The 24,507-nt window shown below is 43.9% G+C and overlaps 1 protein-coding gene across 2 annotated transcripts in view; it reads left to right on the top strand.

The window, feature by feature from the left end:
• WDTC1 (WD and tetratricopeptide repeats 1) overlaps window positions 1-24,507 on the top strand; it is a 57,063-nt gene that overhangs the window by 19,490 nt on the left and 13,066 nt on the right. For both annotated transcript variants that reach the window (XM_068135975.2, XM_068135976.2), the window contains exons 3-6: window positions 17,320-17,403; window positions 21,888-21,934; window positions 22,268-22,379; window positions 22,464-22,651. In XM_068135975.2, coding sequence (XP_067992076.1) covers window positions 17,320-17,403; window positions 21,888-21,934; window positions 22,268-22,379; window positions 22,464-22,651 — 431 coding nt within the window. The remainder of the gene's footprint in view (window positions 1-17,319; window positions 17,404-21,887; window positions 21,935-22,267; window positions 22,380-22,463; window positions 22,652-24,507) is intronic.

Here is a 24,507-nt window from a genome sequence, read left to right as displayed (position 1 = left end):
CAGTCCGTGGTCACATGCTAGTAGATGCTGCACTGAACACCATCCTTCTGTCCAGCGCATACAATGTACCAGTGCCATCCAAAATGAAAGCAGAGGACCCTGATGAAGTGATGACAGGTGATGATGTCGAACAACATTCTGACACAACCGACTTGACCATAGCAGCAGAAGTATATGACAATGCAGTTTCCTCTACAACATCTGTAGAAAACGTGTGTTTGGCAGATGTCTGGACCAGAATTCAAAGCAAACTGAAGGAAAAGAAGGATATAATGACCACAATGCGGACCACAGAACTCTGGGTACAATATATGGAAATGGTAGACATTCTACAGAGGTTTCTCAAGGCTGAACGCACAGGCAATTGGAAAATGCATCTCCAATCAGGACGTGAAATGTTACCATACTTTGCAGCATCTGGACACACACTATATGCAAAGTCTGCATATATCCATCTTCAAATGATGTTAAATCTGCCAGAGACACACCCAGAAGTCAACCAGAAATTTGAGCAGGGATACCATGTGGTGAGACGCAGCGACAGATATTGGTCAGGATTGTCGACCGATCTCATTATTGAACAAGGGCTCATGAGAAGTGTTAAGACAAGTGGGGGACTTACAATAGGAAAGGGGATGACAAAAACCCAGCGCTTGGTGTGGGTCCTATCTATGCAAGCATGTGCAAACATCAATGATGCCATGCAAAAGCTTGGTGGTGTCATATGAAACCAGTGACCAACACAAGGACATATCATCAGCAAGACAAGCTGGAGATGTCAGCGACACCCTTGACCTTATCAGTTATCTTGAAAAGAGAAACCCATTTGTTAATAACAGTACACTGCTCAACATTGCAAATGGCATGACAGCTCAGGAAGGAGTCAATGTTGAAAGATCAAGAGAGGTTGGTGAACGGATTCTAGCGTCAATGGTTGGGAAATCTGTCGATGAGTTTGTCTTCCGAAAAGCTGATCAAGCAAAGACACTCGGTACAAGATCAACTGTCAAAATCAAAGGCGAATCTGTGAAGGTGGATCCACAGCTGATATTCCAGAGGCTGATAACTGTCGCTGAACGCTGTGAAGATGTTCCATCACTGTTCAAGTATGACCTCTGTAGTCACCCTCCTGCATTGTTGGAATCTTCCTCCCTTCCACTGCAGGCCAATAAGGCAACTCTTGCTGATTCTATCTGGAAAATCATCCCAGAGAAACAACGAGAACCTACTGAAAATGTCCAGTACATCCTTGATGGTGGTGCTCTACTTCACAGACTACCCTGGCCAAGAGGTTCTACCTTTGATTATGTGTGTGATCTATACACCAACTATGTTGTACAGAAATATGCTGATGCTACTGTTGTCTTTGATGGCTACAATGATGACCCATCAACGAAAGATGCCACACACATGAGAAGAACAGGAGCCTGTACTGGTGTGACAGTTCACTTCGCAGGTGAAATGGTGATTCAATCCAGAATAGAGGATTTCTTGAACAATGCGAGGAACAAACAGCACTTCATTTCTTATCTGAGTGACAGCTGGGTGCAATACATTTCATGCGAAGCAAGATGCTGATTTGTTAATTGTTCAAACAGCTGTCGCCTCTGCACAAACAACAAACACTGTGCTGGTGGGAGATGACACGGACTTACTCATCCTTCTTATTCACCATGCTGAAATGGACACACATGACTTCCTGATACCAGAACCAAAGCAAACTTCAAGAAAGAACAGGATTTGGAACATGAAGCAATCAAAGAATTTGCTTGGCAGTGATGTATGTGACTGTATGCTGTTCGTACATCCTATTCTTGATTGCGATACAACTCGCCTGTTTGGTTTGGGAAAGAGTCTAGCACTGAAAAAAATCATGAACGATGAAATCAACAAGCTAAAGTTTTCAGTCAAACACATCAAATGCAGGAGAAGGTTATCGCCAAGGCAGGAGAACATGCACTAGTGTCGTTGTATGGAGGATCTGGGAAGGAAGGATTGGACACCTTACGGTACAAGTGGTTTTGTGAGAAGGTCACCAAGAATGTTTCACATGTAGAGCCACAGACCCTGCCACCCACCTCTGCAGCTGCAAGATACCACAGCCTTCGTGTGTACCACCAAATACAGCAGTGGAAAGGGATCGGTCTAAATCCACTGGAGTGGGGATGGCACGTAGTATATGGACATTGCCTACCAATACTGACAGATCAGGCCGCAGCACCATCAGCACTCCTGGACGTCATCTGCTGCAACTGTAAAAAGGACTGCAATACACGAAGATGTACTTGTAGAAAATATGGTCTCTCATGCAGTGCTGTGTGCGGGGAATGTCATGGTACAAGTTGTACCTACCAGATTTCACAGAGGAGGATGACAAAACTGTTTAATCGTTTGAGTTGGATGTTCCAGCATTTTGTATACCTACAGCAATCACTACAGCAATTTTCACTAGCTGAACATCTTTATATAAGCATAGTATGGTGATTTTGTAATGAAACTCGTGTATCTGTCACCAATAGACAGAGCGTCATTCGATATACGAGAGAAATATTGCAGATTGGTGGCCATATTGGATTATGCAAATTAGACATATTTCCCATGTTGGGATTGCTTGGGACTTTTAGTATGTTGTTCTGGGGACCTTGTAGAAATGTATTATGGTGAAATAATTTCTGTTGCAATTTATTCCAAGTGAAACCTTATTTTGCTTGGACTATTGCATTGTATGGAGCCAATCATGAATTTCCTCCCCTGCCTATGCACCTTTTGCCATTTTGCTCTGTTTCTGCCTCTTGCTCTTAATTTTAGACTTGTACAAACTACCTCTCTAAGTCTTAAAGCACTTCCTGGTTCTGTGTAAGCTATGCCCTTATGAGGAACAAACAAAATACCCTCAAAATCTATACCTGCAGGCACACTATGCAAGCCAGTAGGAGTGGAAATAAGAAAGGCACACCACCTGTTCAGGTGATTGTCACAGTGGAGTCTGTGTGGCCTCTGCAGCCTCTGTGATCTTCTCTCTCCTCTTAACTTCTGTCCAGCTTTCTCAACCGCCTCACTTGGATTTGTTGTTCCTCCATGCATAGCCTTGCGTCATGACTTCACTTTCACTCCCCTTTTGAGCATCAAGTTTTATTCCATTTTTCTTTCTATCCTGCCCTTGTCAGTGTACCCTTGCATGCTGTAGCCTCATTTTGTGGTGGTCCTTGCTTCATTGGCACGGTTTTTGTTTTTTTCCTTGCTCTCGGGCAACTATTTCGCAGAAACACGATGCAGCCATTCTAACTTGTCCTGACAATACTATGGAGGCATGCTTGCACTTCCAAAGCTTATGTCCCCAGCTACCTGCTCCCCTTACCCACCCTACCCAGTCGCACCCAACTACTCCTGGACTCTATTTCACCTGAGAATGTGGAGAAGTTTCTGTCAACACTTGACTCTCATGCTGCAACTGACCTGGATGGCATCAGCGCATGTGCCTTTAAAAACCGGCTCTGTTCTGCTCTTGCATATCCTTTCTGTTCTATTCACCCTATAATTTCCCTTAGTCATCATCCATCTGCTTGGAAGTCAACATCACTGCATTACATAAACAAGATGCAAAATTGGATCCCCTTAATTCCAGACCTATTAGCTTACTTCCTATCATCAGTAAGATCATGGAATCCATCTTCACAAATTACATTTAAAATATTTTTGTCCAATAGCCTGATCTCAGACCATTAGTTTGCATTCGGACCTGGTCACTCTACCCTGGATATGCTGTTTCTGCTCTCCAAATAATGGATGGAAACCCTGAATGTCAAACATGAGATCAGTGCCATGTCTCCAGATATATTTCAAGCATTTAATAGTCTGGTACTCCACCTTTCTCCCCAAACTTTACCTATGGCATCCACAGCCACATCCACATATGGCTTACTTACTTTCTCTACTCTCATAGCTAACGTGTGGCTCTCAACGGGATTCTGTCATCTCCTCTCTCTGTTGAGGCGAGAATGTCTCAAGGCAGTATTCTGGGCCTAGTCATATTCCTAATCTTCATCAATGATATTTCCATCATCCTTCAGATAGGCAGTCATGAAGCAACCTCTTCCCTCTCTGCAGACCTTGACAAAATACTGACACATCTCTGCCTCTTTCACTCTCTCACTCTCTGCCTCTCTGCCTCTCTCTTGGAACCCACCGTCGGGCAAAGAAGAACTTTGTCTCACAGGAGACGCTTAATACCATCAACCAGTCGCAGGGCCAGGCTCGATGGCCGACCTGAACTGTTCCAGGAGCTGAGGCGGAAAACTGTACGCTCGCTGAGGGTGGACAAGAAGGCCTATGTGTGAGGAATCTGTGAAAGGGTAGAGCATCACTTGTGGACATGTGATTCTCATCCTGCTTTACAGAGGAATCCATGCATTGCGTTGCTCTAAGTCTGTCCCTAGGTGTACTGCAATTAGAGCAGAGGGTGGTGGCCTCTTGACAGAGGAGTCTGAAGTGAAGGCCCGCTGGGCCGGTTACTTTGAGCGGCCGTACCAGGCTAACCCACTCCATCCATTTGGGATAGCAACATTCCTGACATCCAACTCATGGCTGTTGGGTTGGATGGCAGGGGTGTTGCTGTCCCAAATGCTGACCAACCAATTAACTGTGAACCGCCTTCACTTGTAGAAACACAGGCGGCAGTGAACCGGCTGAAAGGGGGCAAAGCTCCTGGGATTTGTGGCATCCATTCTGAGCTTCTCAAGGCTGGTGGAAATGCTGTACTTGTCGCTGCATGCAGTTTTGTGCTCTGTTTGGAGCACAGGCATCATCCCAACTGACTGGAATCGGGATGCCCTCTGGAGGATTCTTGGTCTTTGTGGGGTGCCACCAACGCTGATCAATCTTATCAATCTGATCTCTGAACTATACTCTGGCACTGAGTGCTGTGAGGTGTGGTGGCTCCATCTCTGACTTATTACCGTTACCAGAGGAGAGGGTATTGCATTTGAGTCCGTTTGTTTGTCTGTTTGTCCGCACAGAATAAATATGATTTTCTCTGCAACCGTTGGTCCGATTGACAGGAAATTTTCACCATCGGTGCAACTCCACCTGTATAATTTTTTAATGATAATTATGACGTCATAAGTCACGTGGTTCGGCCACCATCTTGGAAAAACCAAAAAACTTTGCACCTCTATATCTCCGAAAGTGCTGAATATACAAAATTGAGACATGGCTCATTGTAAAGAACTCTCCATGGGGAATAAAATATGTTGTTGATGTCATAGGTGCCTCCATTATGACGTCATAATTCGACAAGTACAAAACTTCATCAATCAAGATGAAATTTATTGAGCATAATCTAGGAATAAATTCGTTGAGAAAAAAAATAATGATGACGTCAGTATGGCCACTAACTGGCTTGTTCCAGGACCGAGGAGCTGTTGCCCCATTATTACCTCTTCGTGGAGGCACCCATAGGTGCCTCGTGGTTGCATCAGGTTGATTGGCATCTCATCTGTTTTCACCTGTTCATCTGTGAGCAGGATATCTCAAAAGGTTATGGGCAGATTCGGACAATACTTGGTCAGGTTGGGTGTGTGACCAGGACGAATTGATTTTGGTGAAGATCTGATTCTGGATACGAGAGTTATATATTTATATATTTAATAAACAGGAAGTAAATTCCTGCGTGGGGCTTGTGTGAAAAAATTCTGATTCAACCCGGGACTCAAACCCACGAACCTCATCACTTGCGCGGTGAGAGCCCACTGAGCCATTGAGCCAACCAAAATCTCCTCAGAAATTTTCCACACTTAACAATGTGAGCTTTATAATGGCCGATGTCTTGCGTTCCTGCTCGGCAGACACCGGATGTGAGCGTAAGTGTATATGCGTATTGTCGTGTGGCTCGCTCAGTTAACACCGAGAGTACGCCACAGATGGATAATCAAGCTTACTTGGAGGCGTTTCCAATTCAATGGCGGATCGACACACGAGCCGGGGGATTGGGGGAGGATGCCGGCTTACCTGTCGGTCCGACGATGTCTTCTCCTGCAAATTAATTACTCAACCAAAAACGGATATAAAATGTACAACAGGAATACTTATTACGGAACCTGATACAAAGGACGCGACGATAAATAAATCTCCTTATGAGCGCTCTTACACACAGACTTCAAATACACACGATGGTAGAGATAATAAAATAAATGTTTTGTCACGTTGTGGAATGTGGGCTTATCTGTCTCTGGTTGTGTAGCGTCCGTCAGGAATCGTCTGGTTGTGCAGCTCCATCGTCCAACGCGGCCCCGGTTGGCGCGAACTGCCTGGTCGTTTGAGCGGCCCTCGGCGTGCCCTCGCGTGACAGTCCAGAACAAGAGGCAAAGGGAAGAGAGAAGCGGAGGCGAAGACGGGCATCGGCGAAGAGAGAAAATGGCGGTCAGCGAGTGGTTTTGCTGATCGTCTTCTGACGTCACTCTCTATCTCTCCCAATCAGTGCGTCGTTTATTCGTCACCTTTTGCGCCTTTTTACGTCACCGGCGCTTGTCCTTCAATCTGTGCGTAGCTTGATGGTAGTGGTTCTCCGCCTTCCGCATTGATTGGCCGTGGTGTCATCGGTCGGTGGCCAATCAGTGTGTCACTCCTTCACCTTCCTTACCCCCAATCACGGGGAAGCTTTTTGTCCCTTCCCTGACCAATCACACGTCCTTCCCTGGACGTGGCTCTCAGCCTGCCTGGTCAATGTTTGATGCCCATGCCGGTGTTGTACGCGGCCGCTTCCGTCTGCTCTTCCGGTCAGTTTTATCGTCTTGGGGAGGGGGATTTAATTAATGTGGTGCCCTAATGGATCTAGCTAATGTCAAAAGAGTGCGTTGCCATACGGGACACAGGTATGATCGCCGAGGTTTCACATACAGGGGAATTATCTTAGTCCTTATGCTACCAATCACCAGATCATCCTCGTATGATCACAGGTACACACTTGATCCGACAAACCGGGCTAACAGGACTTATTACATCGAGATCGTTCTAACTCGACAGACGCAGCATGATACCTATTTAGATCTACCTAAATCTATATATTCCCCTACGGCAAATTCATAACAGTATGTACGATTGTACGTGTATGCAAGTATATGTAGAAGTGCATTGGAGATTAACTCGTCTACAATTTTTAATAAACAGGAATTAAATTCCTGCGTGGGGCTATATATATACGCACACACATGAGGGGCAATCAATAAATAACGTTAAAATATTTTTCACAACTTGTTTATTGCATGTTATATTGCACAACTGTTATTTTTCAACATAATCTCCATTGCGCTCAATGCATTTTTTTCCAGCGCTTTACTAAGGCCTGGATTCCTCGAGAAAAAAAATCCTTTGGCTGCTTGTGTAGCCATTCATGCACCGCCTCTTGGACCTCTTCGTCGGATCGGAAAGTGGTTCCACCAAGCGCCGCTTTAAGTGACCCAAAGATGTGGTAATGTGAAGGGGTGAGGTCTGGTGAGTAGGGTGGATGAGGAAGACACTCAAAAATGCAAGTCCTCGATTGTTGCAGCTGCAGAGCGGACAGTATGGGGGCCGAGCATTGTCATGCTGCAGCAAAACACCAGTAGTGAGTAGTCCACAGCATTTTGATGTGATTGCTGGTTTCAGATCATTTTTAAGGAGGTCGCTGTATGATGCACTGGTGACTGAGGTCTCTCTGGGCATGTAATGCTTTACAAGTGGGCCTCGGCTATCCCAGAAGAGCGTCGGCATCACTTTTTCAGCGGATGGCTGTGGGGGAAATTTTTTGGGCTTCGGTGAAGTTGAATGGCGCCACTCTTTGCTTGCCCTCTTCGTTTTTGGCTAATGTAGTGGACCCACCTTTCATCCCCAGTCACTACGTGCTGTAAGAAAGCGTCTCCTTCTGTTTTGTAACATCGCAGAAGTTCTTCACATGCATCCACTTGCCGTTCTTTCATTTTCGGTGTGAGTTGTCTAGGCACCCACCTCGCAGACACTTTGTGGAACCCCAGCATGTTATGAATGATATGGTGTGCTGAACCATGGCTAATGTTCAATTCGGAGACCACGTCATCCAGCATAATGCGCCAGTTTTCCCTTAGCATGCGCTCAACTCCTGCAACCATTTCTGGTGTGTCGGCTGTGTGAGGCCGGCCTGAGCAAGCAGCGTTTGCCACACCGGACACTCCACTTTTAAACTTCCTGTCCCAGTCGTACACCTGCTGCAGTGATATACATGCGTCACCATATTGCATCTTAATTCTGCGATGGATTTCACTAGGATTCACACCCTCACTTCCCAAGAAACGGATGACAGAACGTTGCTCCTCCCTGGTGCATGCTTCTAAGGGAGCCGCCATCTTGGAACTGCTCTACTGACGTCATATGCCCAATGTTGCCAGATATAAAACAGGCAAAACATGGCTCTTACCCATGTACAGTCATGGCCAAAAATATTGGCACCCTTGCACTTTTTACAAATAACTCACAATTTTCTCTAAAAATAAGTTGAAATTGACAAAAGTATTTGGTCTCCACTATTCTTTATTTCACTGTTAATATTACAGAACCTTTGTTTTTGATTCAGAACTTGATATATCCTTTTAAATCAGAAAATAAAATGAAATGGCATTGACAAAATTATTGACACCCGAGACTTAATATTTGGTAGCACAGCCTTTGAACAAAATAACTGCAGTCAAGCGCTTCCTGTAGCCAGGAATAAGTTTCCTACACCTCTCTACTGGCAGTTTGGCGCACTCTTCTTGTGCAAACTGCTCCAGTTCTCCCAGATTTGAAGGATGCCTTCTCCCAACTGCTGTTTTCAGATCTCCCCACAGGTGTTCAATGGGATTTAGATCTGGACTCATTGCTGGCCACTTCAGAACAGTCCAACGTTTTGTCTTGAACCATTCCTGGGTGCTTTTTGTAGTGTGTTTAGCGTCGTTGTCCTGCTGCAAGACCCATGACCATGGACGTAGACCCAGCTTTCTGATACTGGGTTGAACATTGCGCTCCAAAATGCCTTGGTAATCTCCTGATTTCATCATGCCATGCACACATTCAAGGCACCCAGTGCCAGAGGCAGCACAGCAACCCCAAAACATCACTGAACCTCCTCCATGTTTGACTGCAGGGAAGGTGTTCTTTTCTTTTAAGGTTTCATTTTGTTTTCTGTAAACATAGTGATGTGCTTTACAAAAAAAAGCTCTAGCGTTACGGATTCGTCACTTCCGGGGTTGTGGTTTTCATCCACTTGAAACATTTCTGGTTCTATGTATTATTATTATAATTATTGTCTGAGGGAAATAGCCATTATTATTGTCAAAAGGTAAAAAGTTTAATGTTAAATGAAACAGGAAACCGGATCTGGAACCGGAAGACGAAGAAGAAGAGGAGAGGAAAAAGTAGGCGGGGCAAAAAGTCGGACAAGAAGCTGGTCGCTTCAAGCTCCGGAGCGAGTGTGGTCGAACGAAAGTCGCGAGTGAACTTGGAGTTTCCTTGAAAGGTATTCCTGCGATAGGTGTTATTGCTGGGATTGATAAACCTGCGTGGTCAGGTTTGGCGTTGGGATTCTGAAGAATCATCGCCGGGTCGTTGCGACTCAAGTACGAGTCATCGGCAATTTTGACACTCGCGCTTTGCTCAACGCAAAAGGTCTTTGCTTCGCGTCAGCTTTTTTCACCATTCAGACGTCTATCTGGGATGTGTGTGTGCAACGCGGAGTTTAAAGATTAATTTGCGGTTCGCCGACGGTGAACCGTGAACGTTCATACCTGGAGGGCGCCTTTGGATTTCCCATTCCTCCGTGAGTTTGCCTTACGCGGTTTTGGACCACTTGACTTTTTGCGCCGCTTTGGCCGCCTACGCCTTTTGTGCTGTTTTGGCGGTGTGACTGAGCCTGTCATCTGAACTTGGGTTTCGGTTTCGATTCGATATCGCTCTGACGCTCGCTGGAGGGGATCACCTTTGAGCTATAGAGACATTGGGGAGTGGTCTTTTTCACTCACTTGGAGCACAGTGAGTTATCTTACCCTAGCTGATGGTACCATCATAAGATGTTGATTTTTTTTTTTTTTTTTTTTTTTTTTTTGTATCCTGAATCGAGGCTTGTGAAAGAGCTGACATTTACTTCACAAACAAATCAGCCAGACAAACAAAATATATAAAAAGAGAGTGGAAGACAAGATGGGGAGAGAAGGGGAAGCACACAAACACTTGAGAGCACACAACATTTGAGAGCAGGGAGATGTGTGGGAGGGAGAGGGCTTGGGGGGAGGAGGCGATGGAAGGGGGGGGGGGGGGGTGGGAGAAGTATAAAACACAAGGACTTCCAGGACAGAAGTTGGTATTTCAAAAAAGTGGAATTGGGGTGAAATTAGCGGGGGTAGAAAAGATCAAGGTTTTGGATGGGGGAAGATAAGAGATGGTGGTGAACAGCTGTTTTAAAGACTTGGAGGGTGGAGTGGGATTGAAGAGAGTGAGGGAGTTTGTTCCAGAGGTGGGAGAAAAGAGGAATGAAGGAGTGAAGGTGAGCAGAGAGTCTTGATTTTGGCAGTTTAACCATAAGAGGGTTGCAGGCAGATCTTGTGCGACCTGTAGGAATATTTGCGGGACAGAGCTCAGAGAGAGCTGGGGGGGGGGGGGGGGGCAAGGCTAGAGAGGAGTTGGTAGAAGACGGAAAGACCACCAACCTGCCTGTGGTGAGTGAGTGAGAGGCCCTTGGAGTTAGCTTCATCGCGGGAGATTCCAATGATTCTGAATGCTTTGGTTTCAACAGCATGAAGACGAGCTCGGTGTGAGGCAGGAGCACCAGCCCAGAGGAGAGAGCAGTATTCCATTGAGCTGCGGATGAAAGCCTTGTATGTGGTGAGGAGCTCAGGTGTGCCAAGGAAGGACTTCGCACGACTGAGGATGCCCAGTCGGCGACTGGCTTTGGAGGCCAGATTTGAAATGTGGTTTTCCCAGGAAAGATCATGGCAGATAGTGAGACCCAAAAGCTTGAGTGACAGAACTTCTTGGAGAGGATTATTCAGAAAGTGGATGGGAGGGTTGTCCAGTCGGTCTTTTCGGAGAGACATCGTAAGAGTGTGAGATTTGTCAGGATTGAAAGACGTGTTCCACTTGTTTGCCCAGTCTGTGATTTTGTCCAGGTCTGCAGAGAGTGAGGAGGCTGCAGACTGCCGATCTGAGGGATGAAGAATGGAGCGACAGAGAGTAGAGTCATCAGCAAAGAGATAGAGAGGATTTTCAAGAGAGTCAGAGAGATCATTGATGAAGACCAGAAAAAGCACAGGGCCCAGAACACTGCCTTGGGGAATTCCAGCCTGAACAGGAAGAGGAGATGAGAGAAACCCATTCAGGGCCACACGTTGACTACGACTAGAGAGGAGCCATGCGTGGAGATTTCCATGGATACCAAAAGAGGAGAGTTTGGTGAGCAGAGCGGGGTGCCAGACCGTATCGAAGGCACGTGATATGTCAAGGGAGACAGCTCTAATTTCCTGTTTGGCATTGAGGACCTCCATCCATTGTTGAGAAAGCAGAAGCAGCATGTCCAGATTAGAGTGACCTGGTCTGAAACCAAATTGATGATCAGAGATAAAGCCATTGGGGAAGAGGAAAGATTTGATTGCCGAAGCAATGATGGATTCCATGACTTTGCTGATAATTGGGAGAAGGCTGATTGGTCTGTAGTTGCTGGGATCTGTTTTTGCACCTTTTTTGTACAAAGCGGTGATGTTGGCAGATTTCCAAGCAGATGGCAGATGACCTTGAGCAAAAGAGAGGGTGAAGAGAACAGAGAGAGGGAGGGAAAGAGCGGAAGAACAGGATTTTAGGACCCGTGGGATGATGCCGTCAGGTCCAGTTGCAGAATCAGAGTCGAGGGTTGACAGAAACTTTTACACCTTGTCAGGAGGAAAGGACACAGAATCCAGGAGCAGCTGGGTACGACTGGGTACGGTGGGTACAGAGAGGGATGGGCTTGGGACACAAGATTTAGAGGCAAACACAGAGTTGAGGCATTCACCTTTTTCACGTGTGGAGTCAGCCGTGTGGCCGTTTGAGGTGAGGGAGGGGATGGAGGGGGAACAAACACCAGAAACAGATTTGACCAGACGCCACCAGGGTTTGGAAGAGGGAGACAGATAAGAGTTCTGTCCTGAGAACGGAGAGATATTGTTTCCTGGCTCTCCTGAGGGTGGACACACACTTGTTTCGGGCTTTGTGAAAGGAAATGAGATTTCCTTCCGTTGGATTTGCTTTCCAGGAGACGAAAGCAAGTTGTTTCTGGGCAATAGCCTCACCACAAGATTCCGTGTACCATGGACGGGAGGAAGGGTATGACGACTAAAGACGAGATGGGAAAAATCTGTGCATGAGAGAGAGCAATTTACTTTGGAGGTATTCCCAGGATGAGTTGATGTCAGAGGCGGTAGAGATGGGAGACCAGTCCAGATGATTGATGGCTGCTTGAAGACCGTGCCAGTTGGCCTGAGTGAAATGCCAGACTCGTCGACGCTGAGGAGGCTCTCTGAGAATGGTCAAAGAGATGTCCACTTTAACAAGCACATGATCAGATGAGCCGATTGGAGCAGAAGAAGAGTCGTAGACATTTTCAGGGAAGTTAGTCATAACCAAGTCCAGAAGAGAAGATGCTCCGTTGACTGAGATCCAGGTCAGGAAATTGACAGATTGTGTCAGTCCCAGTGAGTAACAGAAGTCCTTTGCTGAAGAGCCATGGCTGGTGAGAGAGGTACCCACGCCCAGCCAACTGGCATGGTGACAATTGAAATCACCACATATGAGGAAGAGAGAGTTGGGATGGGTAGATAGAAGTTGGTCCATATTATCAGACAGCGAGATGTAGATGGAGTGAAATGTAAATGTAGATGATGATGTAGATGGAGATGTAGATGGATTGTAGTGTTGATTGCTATTATTGTTGTATCGTTATTCTGGTGTGATTTTTAATGCAATATTTGTTTGTTGATAACCTTTGGTGTGGTTTCACTAGTGATTTTTGACACAGAATAACATATTTTTCTGCCGTGGCTCCTCTCGGGGCTCGGAGGTACACCGTGACCAGGGGGTTGGGGAGGAGCACGTAACACTAGTTTGGTCTCGTCTGTCCACATGATATTCTCCCAGAAGGATTTTGGCTTCTTCAGGTGTGTTTTGGCAAACTACAGTCGGACTTTCTTCGCAGTGGGGTCCTCCTGGGTCTCCTACCATAGAACCCCCTTTCATTGAGTTTGTGATGGATTGTGCAAGTTTAAACTGTCATAGCTTGTGTCTGAAGGTCAACTTGAATCTGTTTAGCAGTTGATTGAGGTGCTTTCTCCGCCATTCAAACAATCCTTCGCTGCAATCTTCGATGAAGTTTTCTCTTGTGGCCACGTCCAGTGAGGTTGGCTACAGTGCCATGGGCCTTAAACTTCCTGATAACATTGCGTTCGGTGGACACAGGAACATCAAGGTTTCTGGAGATGGACTTGTAGCCTTGAGATTGTCCATGCTTGGCTACAATCGTGTGTCTGACCTCCTTCGACAATTCTCTGGTTTTCTTTCTTTTCTCTATGCTCATTGTGGTACACACAGTGACACAAAACAGCAGAATGACTCCTTTTCTCTGTCCAAACTGTTTGAATGAGTGAATTTTATATATTGCAGGCACCTGCAACTCACCACAGATAAGTTCAATTCCAAAGTAAAGGAGAATCACCTGCTTTTGAAATCTAATTATTTCTAACAACTTCTGAAATGTGCCAATAATATTGTCCAGGCCATTTTAGGATTTCTGTGTGGAATAAGCTTCGATTTTGTCATTTTTTCAGCTTTTTTTGTTTTGTTGCACTGCAAACCAAAGAAATACACATGTAGATACCAAAATATTTTAAAAATTTCAACAATTTTCTGGAAGAAATGGTGCAATATTTGAAAAAAGTGCAAGGGTGTCAAAAGTTTTAGCCACGACTGTATATGACGTACAGTCACGTGAAAAAGTAAGTACACCCCATGTAAAGTTTTGACTTTTTCAACATATTTCAACATCCAGCTATTTGATTTTCATTTCAACAATATTGATAGATAAAGGTGATATAATATAACAAATATCATGAAACATTTACATTTTGTAGTCCATTGTATCATTTAAATAAACATAAATGCAAATTTCGCATGTGGAAAAAGTAAGTACACGCTTGGCTCTAATAGGTGGTATTGCCCCCTTTGGCAGAAACAACCTCAAGTAGGCGTTTCTTATAACTGTCTACCAGTCTCTGACATCGACTGGGAGAAATTTTTGCCCACTCCTCCATGCAGAATTCTTTCAGCTGTGCGATGTTTGAGGGGTTTCTTGCATGCACAGCTCGTTTCAAATCCCCCCCACAACATCTCAATAGGATATAGATCCGGGCTTTGACTTGGCCATTCCAGAACCCTCCATTTCTTTCTTTTCAGCCATTCCTTGGTGGGTTTACTGGTATGTTTAGGGTCATTGTCATGTTGCAAGGTCCACCTTCGGTTGAGCTTCAACTCTCCGACAGATGGCCTCACATTATCCTCAAGCACCCTCTGGTAAAATGAAGAATTCATCGTGGATTCTATGATGGTGAGCTGCCCAGACCCTGATCATCAAAGCTGCCCCAAACCATTATATTTCCACCACCATGCTTTACAGTTGGTATCAGGTTCTTGTGGTCAAATGCTGTCTTTGGTTTTCGCCAAACATGTCTTCTGGTACTGTGGCCAAATAGTTCTACCTTTGACTCATCTGTCCAGAGCACATTGTTCCAGAAGTGCTGGTCTTTGCCTAGGTGTTCATTGGCAAACTTCAGTCTTGCCCTGATGTTCTTTCTGGACAGCAAAGGTTTCCTCCTGGCACACCTCCCATTAGATCAAATTTGTGCAGCCTCTTTCTAATGGTAGACTCATGCACTTTGACATCAACAGTGGCAAGAGCTACCTGTAGGTCCCGTGATGACATTCTGGGGTTTTTAGAGACTTCTTTCAGCATCTTGCAGTCTGCTATCAGGCTGAACTTGCTGGGGTGGCCTGGCCTGAACAAGTTGGCAGTTGTTTGACATCTTCTCCACTTGTAGATGATCTTCCGCACGGTCGAATGATTGATTTCAAATTGTTTGGAGATCTTTTAAAATCCCTTCCTACACTCGTAGGCAGCTCTAACCTTCATTCTGAAGGCCTCAGAGAGCTCTTTTGATCTAGGCATGGTGACGCCGCACACTTCAACAACAAAGAGCAAACCAAACTAAATGTCTGAGGTTTAAATAAGATAGGTTCTTCCAAGATCGTCTCTAACAATGTTCTAATCATTTACACCTGATCTGGTGCACCTGATTCTAATTTTAGGTATTTGAAGTAGTGATAAATGTAGGGGTGTACTTACTTTTTCCACGTGCGAAATTTGCATTTATGTTTATTTAAATTATACAATGGACTACAAAATGTAAATGTTTCATGATATTTGTTATATTATATCACCTTTATCTGTCAATATTGTTGAAATGAAGATCAAATAGCTGTATGTTGAAATATGTTGAAAAAGTCAAAACTTTACATGGGGTGTACTTACTTTTTCACGTGACTGTATGTCGTCGACAACTACACACATTAAATTCTTGAATTTATATCGTCACTTTAAGGTTACTTATTGACTAGCCCTCGTGTATGTATGTATGTATATATATTGTGATTCACCATTGAGAGATTGGGCCAAAAGCGATAAAACATGTTGTTTCAAGAAGGTATGGACTTATTATGATAAAACCTGGTGGATGAGTTGGGTCGGTGACTAGACCAAGCGGATTCGATTTTGGTTCATGACTGCATGCAGCTCTGGCCTATGAGTGGGGTTCAACACACACCATCATCATGCACAATGCTCTATATTCTATAATATATAAAGAGAGTTGGTTCTGCCAAAGAAGTTTCTTGTCTAGGGTTACCATGCTGGACGGATTGCCTCTCTGACGCAGGATACTCGGAATGCCGCTCTGACGCAGGATACTCGGATTGCCTCTCTGACGCAGACTACTCGAATGGCCTCTCACCTACTTTTCACAAAACACACCGTGGCATTTTTAATGTCAACCAACTATAATGCTGGCAGATGGGATGCCCAGTTTAACGTCCATCCGAGGGACATATTGATGTACCGCCCTGTATGTGAAACGTCACATTTGACATGTCAAGGTTAAATGCAAGAAATGGGCATGTCGCCAAATCTGCTAGCAGTGTGAGAAATTCCTTACATGTGCAACACTGAATGTTGCAACTCCAGTCGGTCACTCATTATCTCTGACACCATTGGTCCCAGCTTACTGATTTATCTCTATTGGTACAATCACCTAAAGTGCCAATCTTGGACGCCCTTTATTAACAGGGCTCTTGTTTACTTTTACTATGTCTAGAACATGCTTTTACTATGTCTTTCTTTTTACACATTTTCAATTTTTGTTTTGTTTACATGAATCTTCCCTGAAATACGTGTAGTGTTCTACAGTTCAGATTGATGATAGAATATAGAATCTGTCCTGGGCAGTAACCCAACCATGGGCCATCCTACTCCCCTTCCCATCCCGTAGTAAAAGACATTGGCACTGGCAGGAGAGATCAGGATGACGTAAGAGGAGATCGGGATGAGGGATATGTAGAATAAAATGTTTTGCCATGTTATTTCACTCAAAACGAAGGTTCTTATAAAATAGGGTGCCAAGCCCAAATTTCATTCCTTGAAAACCTTGCCTTTTCTCTGTCCTTTCGCTTTCAACACTTGTTTGACATTCTTTGATGCTTTGTTGTTTGATCCACCTGCTACACAGATTTTTCTACAGTTGTATGTTACACCTTTCATTCTTTCACTGAGTTTGAATGTTCATTGTGAACACTCTCCCCCACCCTTTCTCCCCTTGGGGTACATTCCCCCCTTACCCACCACCTGTGTCTACATGCCAATATTTGAATGAGTTCCCTTCCAAGGAACGTCAATACAGGAGGCCATTAGGCCCACCAAAGCCTGCACAATGGTTGCCAACTCATTGTTGTTCGTCTGTGCTCTCTCGTTTAATGCTGAGCGTCAACCAAGCAAGCAGCGCATACCATTAAAAAAATATGCGAGATGTTGAAACCACATACCTCTCGGGCTCCGAGCAAATACTCTAACCATTACACCACTAGGTCTGGTTAAAAGTTTGTTCGCTCAAAACCGGCAGAGGGCCGAAGGAGTTGTCAAACTTGTCGTTCCGGCTTCATGTAAAACGATGAAAGTTGTTTGAGTCCTAATGACTATAATGCATTTTGAAGGAAAAAGCCGTGCTGGGATTTCAGAGGAGGCAACACGTCACGGAGGCTTTGATTAAAAGGCTCGGTTTGGAGTCAGAACTGCAGGTACGTCTTTATTCATTTTTCACAACTTCTCATTTCATTTTTCATTCATTTTTCTGATCTGTAAGGCTCTGATTTCCCCAACTTTTCTTTTTAAGGTCATCTTCATACCTATGATCCCCCCATCCATACCCATGATCTCTTCTACTCCAAATGACCCAATTCCCAAAGAAACATTCCTCTTTTCCAAGTTGTTGTGATTTATTTTCCCCCCCTCTCCCTCACCTCTTTTGTTTTAGTTGTCTGCTGGTTCGTTCCTTTTCTTTATTACTTGCGAAAATCGAACATTTTAATGCCTCCGCCGACGAAGTCGCCGAAGGCATTAGGTTTTCGGGTCGTACGTCCGTCCGTCCGTCCGTACGGGCTAAACCTCGTTTTTCTCAGCAACCATATGTCCGATTGAAACGAAACTTTCAGGGTAGGAGTAACGCCCATGCAGAATGTTTTTATGATAATCGTGACGTCATAGGTCACGTATGGCAGCCATCTTGGATTAAAAGCAAATAATGAAAAAATTATTTCTCGGAAACCACTGGGTGGAAAAATTTGAAACTTGGCACATTGTCAAGTACTCCCAATGGGGAACAAAAGCATGATGATGATGACATCATAGGTGAAGTGGAATACTAGCCAAAAATCTTTAATCGAATTCCTTATCCTAAAAATCTGAAATTGCATGCACATGATCTATGACCCATTTGTATTGAAATATTAAATTTATGACGTCATTGGTCACATGGTTTGGCAGCCGTATTGTATTGAAGGGAAATATTAAATAATTATCTCTGAAACCGCTCACCCTATCGATGCGAAATTTTACAAATACCTAACAGCGCTGTTGCGCATAGTTTGAAATGATGATGTCGTAGGTCACGTGGTTTGGCAGCCATCTTGGATAGAAAAACTAACCTTATCCGATCAACACAAAACTTCACAAACGTGATCCCCTACCCATACATAATATGTAGAGTGATGGCATCTACCCATTGTGGGACTGTGCGGAGGCATATTGGCGACAGTCGCATTGTTCTAGTTTTCAAGTATATTGGTTGGTCTTGTGCGTTATTCTATCTGTTTGCCTGTATGTCAGTCGCCGACAGGTCACAATTTGCAACCGATCTTCACCAAACTTCACCAATCGGTAGTGTTGGTCATAAGCAAGAATCGTATTGTTTTTGGGTTCAAAAGGTCAATAGGTCTACATGGGCCAACAGGTCAACTTCGGCCAAAAGGTCAACATAGGCCAAATTTCTAAAATCCTCGATTTTCATCTGATCAACTTGAAATTTTCTGAGGATTTGCATATATGGTCACTGAATTCAACCACCAATTATTTTTGAGGTCATCATAGGCCAACAACTTATTTTAGGGATTTCACAAGTATTTGCTATGCACGACATATTTCTTGTTTATTTATTTATTTTTGTTTCATCCCCTCTTTCCCTTCCTCCTCTTATTGTTTCATTCATCTTGCGTGCAGCATGTTCACCTCAACCAGGGATGGATAAGCCCCCTGGGTCCTGGGTGGTAACCCAACCATGGGCCCTCCTACTTCCCTTCCCATCACGTAGTAATAGACATCGGTGAGCTAGGCCACAGTGCACTATGTTAAGTATGCATAAGGTCATAGTCCGGTCAGGTGTAGATCTCAGGATATGATCTTATTGATACTATGAGGCTGTTCTTTTAATGTTTTGTTATTTAAAAAGAAAAAGAAAAAAAGAAGAAACTGTATAAAAACAAAAACAAAAAAAACAAGAACAATTTAATGAAAATCTCGTTACATTTTAAAACTAAATCAATGACAACAATTTAAGATGAGACGATCATTTGTCATTTACAATCCAAGGTGCAGGCAGTTTCTCCACACAAACCACTACCTGTATAGCATTACATCGGTCTTTTCTGAGATTCACGTCGACTAAAATCGTCCATGATTTTGAGACCTCAAGTCTTCTCGTACTTCACTGGCAATACTCATGATTGTAAGGCTATTAAGTCGATCTTGTCCCATTCGTTTCCGAACCTAATCTTTGATACGTTTTGGTTTTGAGAAGGACCGCTCACCCTCACCACTGTGATTCGATACGATCGTCGACAGATATATATATATATATATATATATATATATATATATATATATATATATATATATATATATATATCCGAAGAGCTATTTTAATGTGAAGAAATGTTTGGGGGATGATGGGGTTGGAGGAATTTATACTTTCTCAGTTCTGATTATTACTTACAAAATCGATTATTTTTCAAGTATATTCGTTGCATTTGTCATTTTGTCTTTCTCTGTCTCTCTGATAGTTACTTGGTAAAAAAAAAGTGTGTGTGTGTGTGTGTGTTCCAGTTTGTGTGTTTGTCTATCCGCTCACTTATACTTGCCTAATCCTATAGGTCACAATTTTAAACGGATCTTCACAAAACTTCACCAAAAGGTAGATTTCGTGATCCGACAAAATTCTATTTATTTTTTAGGTCAAAAGGTCAACCGCTTTTCTTCAAATTGCTAAAATCCTCAATTTTCATCCGATTGACTTGAAATTTGAATAGGTTTTTCATATCGCTGAACTGAATTCAACCACCAACTATTTTTGAGATCAACATAGGTCACAATGTCAACATAGGCCAAATTTCTAAAATTGACAATTTTCATCCGATTAACTTAAAATTTGAAGACTATTTGCATATCAGGTCACAGAATTCAACCACCAATTATTTTTGAGGTAAAAAAAGGATGCTCTACTGAGTGCCAGTCTACTTTGTTCTCTTTTGCAAAGTGTCGCTCTGAGTGATTTTTTCCTTTGTCTGTTTGTCTGTCACTCGTTTACAGGTCACAATTCTAAACCGGTCGTCATGAAACTTCACCAAGCTGTGGAGGTCGTCACAATTGAGAATCCTTTTGATTTTGAGGTCAAAGGACATCTGGAGGTCAAAATTCAAAAATTGCCATTTTTCATCCGATTGACTTGAAAATTTAACAGCATTTATATATTGTCACTAAATTGGGAAACCATCTTTTTGAGGTCAAAAGGTCAAAGGTCAAACATCCAAAATCACATTTTCATCTGAAAAATCATCAATTTTCATTCGATTGACTTGAAAATTTAACAGCATTTGCACATTGAGTCACGAAATAGGGAAACCAACTATTTTTGAGGTCAAAAGATGAAAGGTCAACTCAAGGTCAAACTTCTAAAATCATCAATTTTCATCAGAAAAATCGTTACTTTTCATCCCATTACCCGAGCTTTGATCAAGATCGTTAATTTTAATCTTGATGAAATGGACAATTTGCTGGATCAATGGCAACCTTTTTTGGGGGAAGGGGTGGATTTTGCAAGTATTGTGCTCTGCATGACATATTCTTGTTTCATTTGTTTGTTTGAGGTTTGCAGCTCTGAAGATGCCACCAGTATCTATAAAACAGGATTAATTAACTTTCCATCCTTGGAATAGGGGCGGGCAAGATTTCCTGCGGCTTGCTTGATCTCACGAGTCGAGAGAGGCTAGCTTGGACAGGAATCCAAACTTGTAGTTTATTTCCTTTTATGCTTGAAGACATTGCTTCGAAGCACTGATTAGCTGATCAATGATGACAAGTAACAAAAATCCGTCTTGAATTTCTCCTTGTGTGACACCACAGTGTCTTTGACATCTCCATCGTCAAAGTGGCGATTGCACATCAGGACGTGCCACTGGGCTGAATTGTCCTCTTTATGACCACACGGTTTAATCCATCGGTCTTCAAAGTCCTCAAACTCCGTCTGCCAGGTCTTGGCAAAATCGACAAGAGACTCCAGGGAGGACACCACCACATCCCCATTTAAGCTGATCTCTTTAAGTGAGAGCCTGATCTGGTGAAAGGCTTCCAAGACTGTGTTCTAAATAACAAAGGAGAGCTGAATCCAGTTTGCTCAGTTTGTCAAGGATGGACTGAGATCTATTCTTCAACGATCTATTATTGAGTGGGGTTGGAGTCTAGGGGTGAGGGACGATGCCCTTTATTTGCAAACATTTTCGTAATGATCAAGACTGATAAAGATGCCAGAATACGTTATTAAAGTGCCAAATAGGGAGATCGCTAAACCACCAATTGTGCTTCTTTCTTTCTTTTGTTGGCCAGGTGAGCACAATAATGGCTGACACGATTACAATAATTGTTAATTACAATGATAATCCGGGTCCCTGCATAGGTCCCCTCATCGCTTGGACCCCGGGCGACTGCCCATGCGCCCCCCTTAATCCATCATTACCCTTGTGGGCCCTTCTCCCCCTCCCCTTGATCACTTCTACTCTGCTGTTGGCGTTTCCCCCTTTCCATTTTGTCCCATTACATTATGATCTATCTCTTCCACCACGAGCCTCGACCTTGTACACAAAGAAATTGTTTGAACTCATTAGTTTTTCTTGCTAATTTCTTATATTTCATCAGATTGTTGATGTCCCTCATGCTTGTGGTTTGTCCTTTGCAGGGCCACACGGGTTGTGTGAACTGCTTGGAATGGAACGAGAAAGGAGAGTGAGTGATCGCACCGTTCACAGGAGAATGTTTAACATGCTCCTCGTCATGGACTCAAACATGTGGAGTCAAACGACTTTCTATAAGAGAGAAATAGTTTTATTTATTTTCTTTTCTTCCTTTATGAAACAGTTCGAGTAATGAGGGAAATCTATTGCCGTTTCCGATCTGGACAATATGTTGAGAATACTTTTCACGGATGCATATTCCAAATGAACGTGTTGGGAAAAAGTAGCCAGATACTTGGTGGGAGTGTCACTTGTAAGGTTGGGTTATTGTGCACGTGTCGGTAACCGTTTCCCTAATGACAGATGTGTTATTCCTTCGCTGCAGGTTGCTGGCATCGGGCTCTGATGATCAACACGTCATCCTCTGGGATGCGCTGCGGCACACCCGGCGCTTGCAAATGCACACGGGACATACGGCCAATATCTTTTCCGTGAAGGTGATGCGGCGCAAGTCAACCGGCCGAGGTGTGCACGCTTTGGAAGGTCGAGACGTTTGCTTAATTTGCATCTCTCTCCCGCAGTTTTTGCCGCACTCGGGTGACCGTCTCCTCATCACGGGCGCCGCGGATTACAAGGTCCATGTGCACGACATCTCCGTCAAGGAGATCCTGCACATCTTTGACAAGCACACGAATCGAGTGAAACGCATCGCCACGGCCACGACAGTCCCTCACATGTTTTGGAGCGCTGGCGAAGACGGAACAGTACGGTGAGTGGGTTCCTCTTTCTCCCGGCCTGCATCCTTGGCCTGCTTCCCCTTTTCAGGGGCTCGTGCCACGCTCGGGTTCTTGATTTACCCGTGTATTTTGGGACGACGCTGCTGGCTCGGAGAGGCACAGCATTGCCGTCTTGCAAGACGAATGCTTGAAGCTGTAAATGTTAGCCATGTTTGTTTTCTCTGAAAGGGTTAAAGCGGATCTCCCAAAGTTTTGAATGGTCAGATGTCGGGTGCCACTTGTAAATGTCACCCAAGGTTTCGCGGCTTTTCCCTTCCATCATCCGAATGTACAAAATGTCCACGTGGTAGAAATTAGCCATAAACCTCCTGTGTCGTGAATGAATGTACTTGAGAATTGTAAAAGTTTGCGTGTGCTTAACCTTCACCATTTCGATGGCCAGGTGGTCACCAGGTGCCTGTCCAAGGTAAACAGAATGGCAGCAACCAGATTATGATTCTACCTGGAATGTTACCAAGCCACTTAATAATGAGGTTTTTTTTTTATTACTTGCAAAAATCGAATTTGGTCTTGTGCGTTATTCTGTCTGTTCGTCAATCGCCTACAGGTCACAATTTTAAACCGATCTTCACGAAACTTCAGAAAATGGTAGAGTTGGCCATAAGGACAAACCTATTGATTTTGTGGTCAAAAGGCCAAAAGTTCAACATAGGCCAAAGGTCAACAACTTTATGAAATTTCTAAAATCCTCAATTTTCATCCGATTGACTTGAAATTTGAAGGGGATTTGCACATCAGATGACCACCAATTATTTTTGAGGTTAACATCGGCCAAACGTCAACAACTTTTGTTAGGGATCTCCCAAGTATTGTGCTCTCCACGACATGTTTCTTGTTTATATCGTTGCTTGCAAAATCGAAGATTTTTCTAGTATATTGGTCGATTGACCTCGTCATTCTGTCTGTTTGTTGCTTATAAAATCGAAGATTTTTTAAGTATTTGTCATTCTTGTGCGTTATTCTGTCTGTCTGTCGATCTCCTACAGGTCACAATTATAAACCAATTGTCATGAAACTTTACCAAGTTGTAGAGGCAGTCACAACTGAGAAGACAATTTTTTTTGCATACAAGATCGAGGATCGTGTAAGAGCTAACATTAATGACAAAACAAGCAAATGGACACATAACACATTATAAAGGGAGCGGTAGAAAAGATGGGGAGAGAGAGGGAAGCACACAAGTACAACATTTGAGAGCAGGCACATCGGGAGATTTGCGGGAGGGAGAGGGCTTGCGGGAGGGAGAGGGAAGGCTTGGGGGGAAGAGGCATGGGAAGGGGGTGGGGGGTGGGAGAGGTTAAAAAAAAAAAAAACACATAGACTGCTAGGACTTCCAGGAAAGAAGTCGGTATTTCAGAAAAGTGGATCTGGGGTGAATTAACGGGGGTAGAAACGATCAATGTTTTGGAAGGGGAAAGATAAGAGATGGTGGTGAACAGCTGTTTTAAAGACCTGCAGGGAGGAGTGGGATTGAAGAGAGTGAAGGAGTTTGTTCCAGAGGCGGGAGTAAAGAGGCATGAAGGAGTGAACGTGAGCCGAGAGTCTTGATTTTGGCAGTTTCACCATAAGAGGGATGCTGGCAGATATTGTGCGACCTGGAGGAACATTTGGGGGACAGAGCACATACAGAGCTGGGGGAGCTGGGCAGTAGAGGAGTCGGTAGAAGACAGAAAGACCACCAACCTGCCTGCGCTGAGTGAGTGAAAGGCCCTCGGAGTTAGCTTCATTGCAGGAGATTCCATCATCCGAATCCATCATCCGAACTATTGATTTTGAGGTCAAAGGTCATCTTGACGTCAAATTTCTAGAATTGTCATTTTTCATCCGA

The sequence above is a fragment of the Myxine glutinosa genome, chromosome 14 (genome assembly GCF_964187855.1).
Source record: "Myxine glutinosa chromosome 14, kmMyxGlut1.1, whole genome shotgun sequence".
Lineage (NCBI taxonomy): Eukaryota > Metazoa > Chordata > Myxini > Myxiniformes > Myxinidae > Myxine > Myxine glutinosa.
Note: the sequence above shows the minus strand (reverse complement) of the source record. Positions and strands in the feature narration are given on the sequence as shown.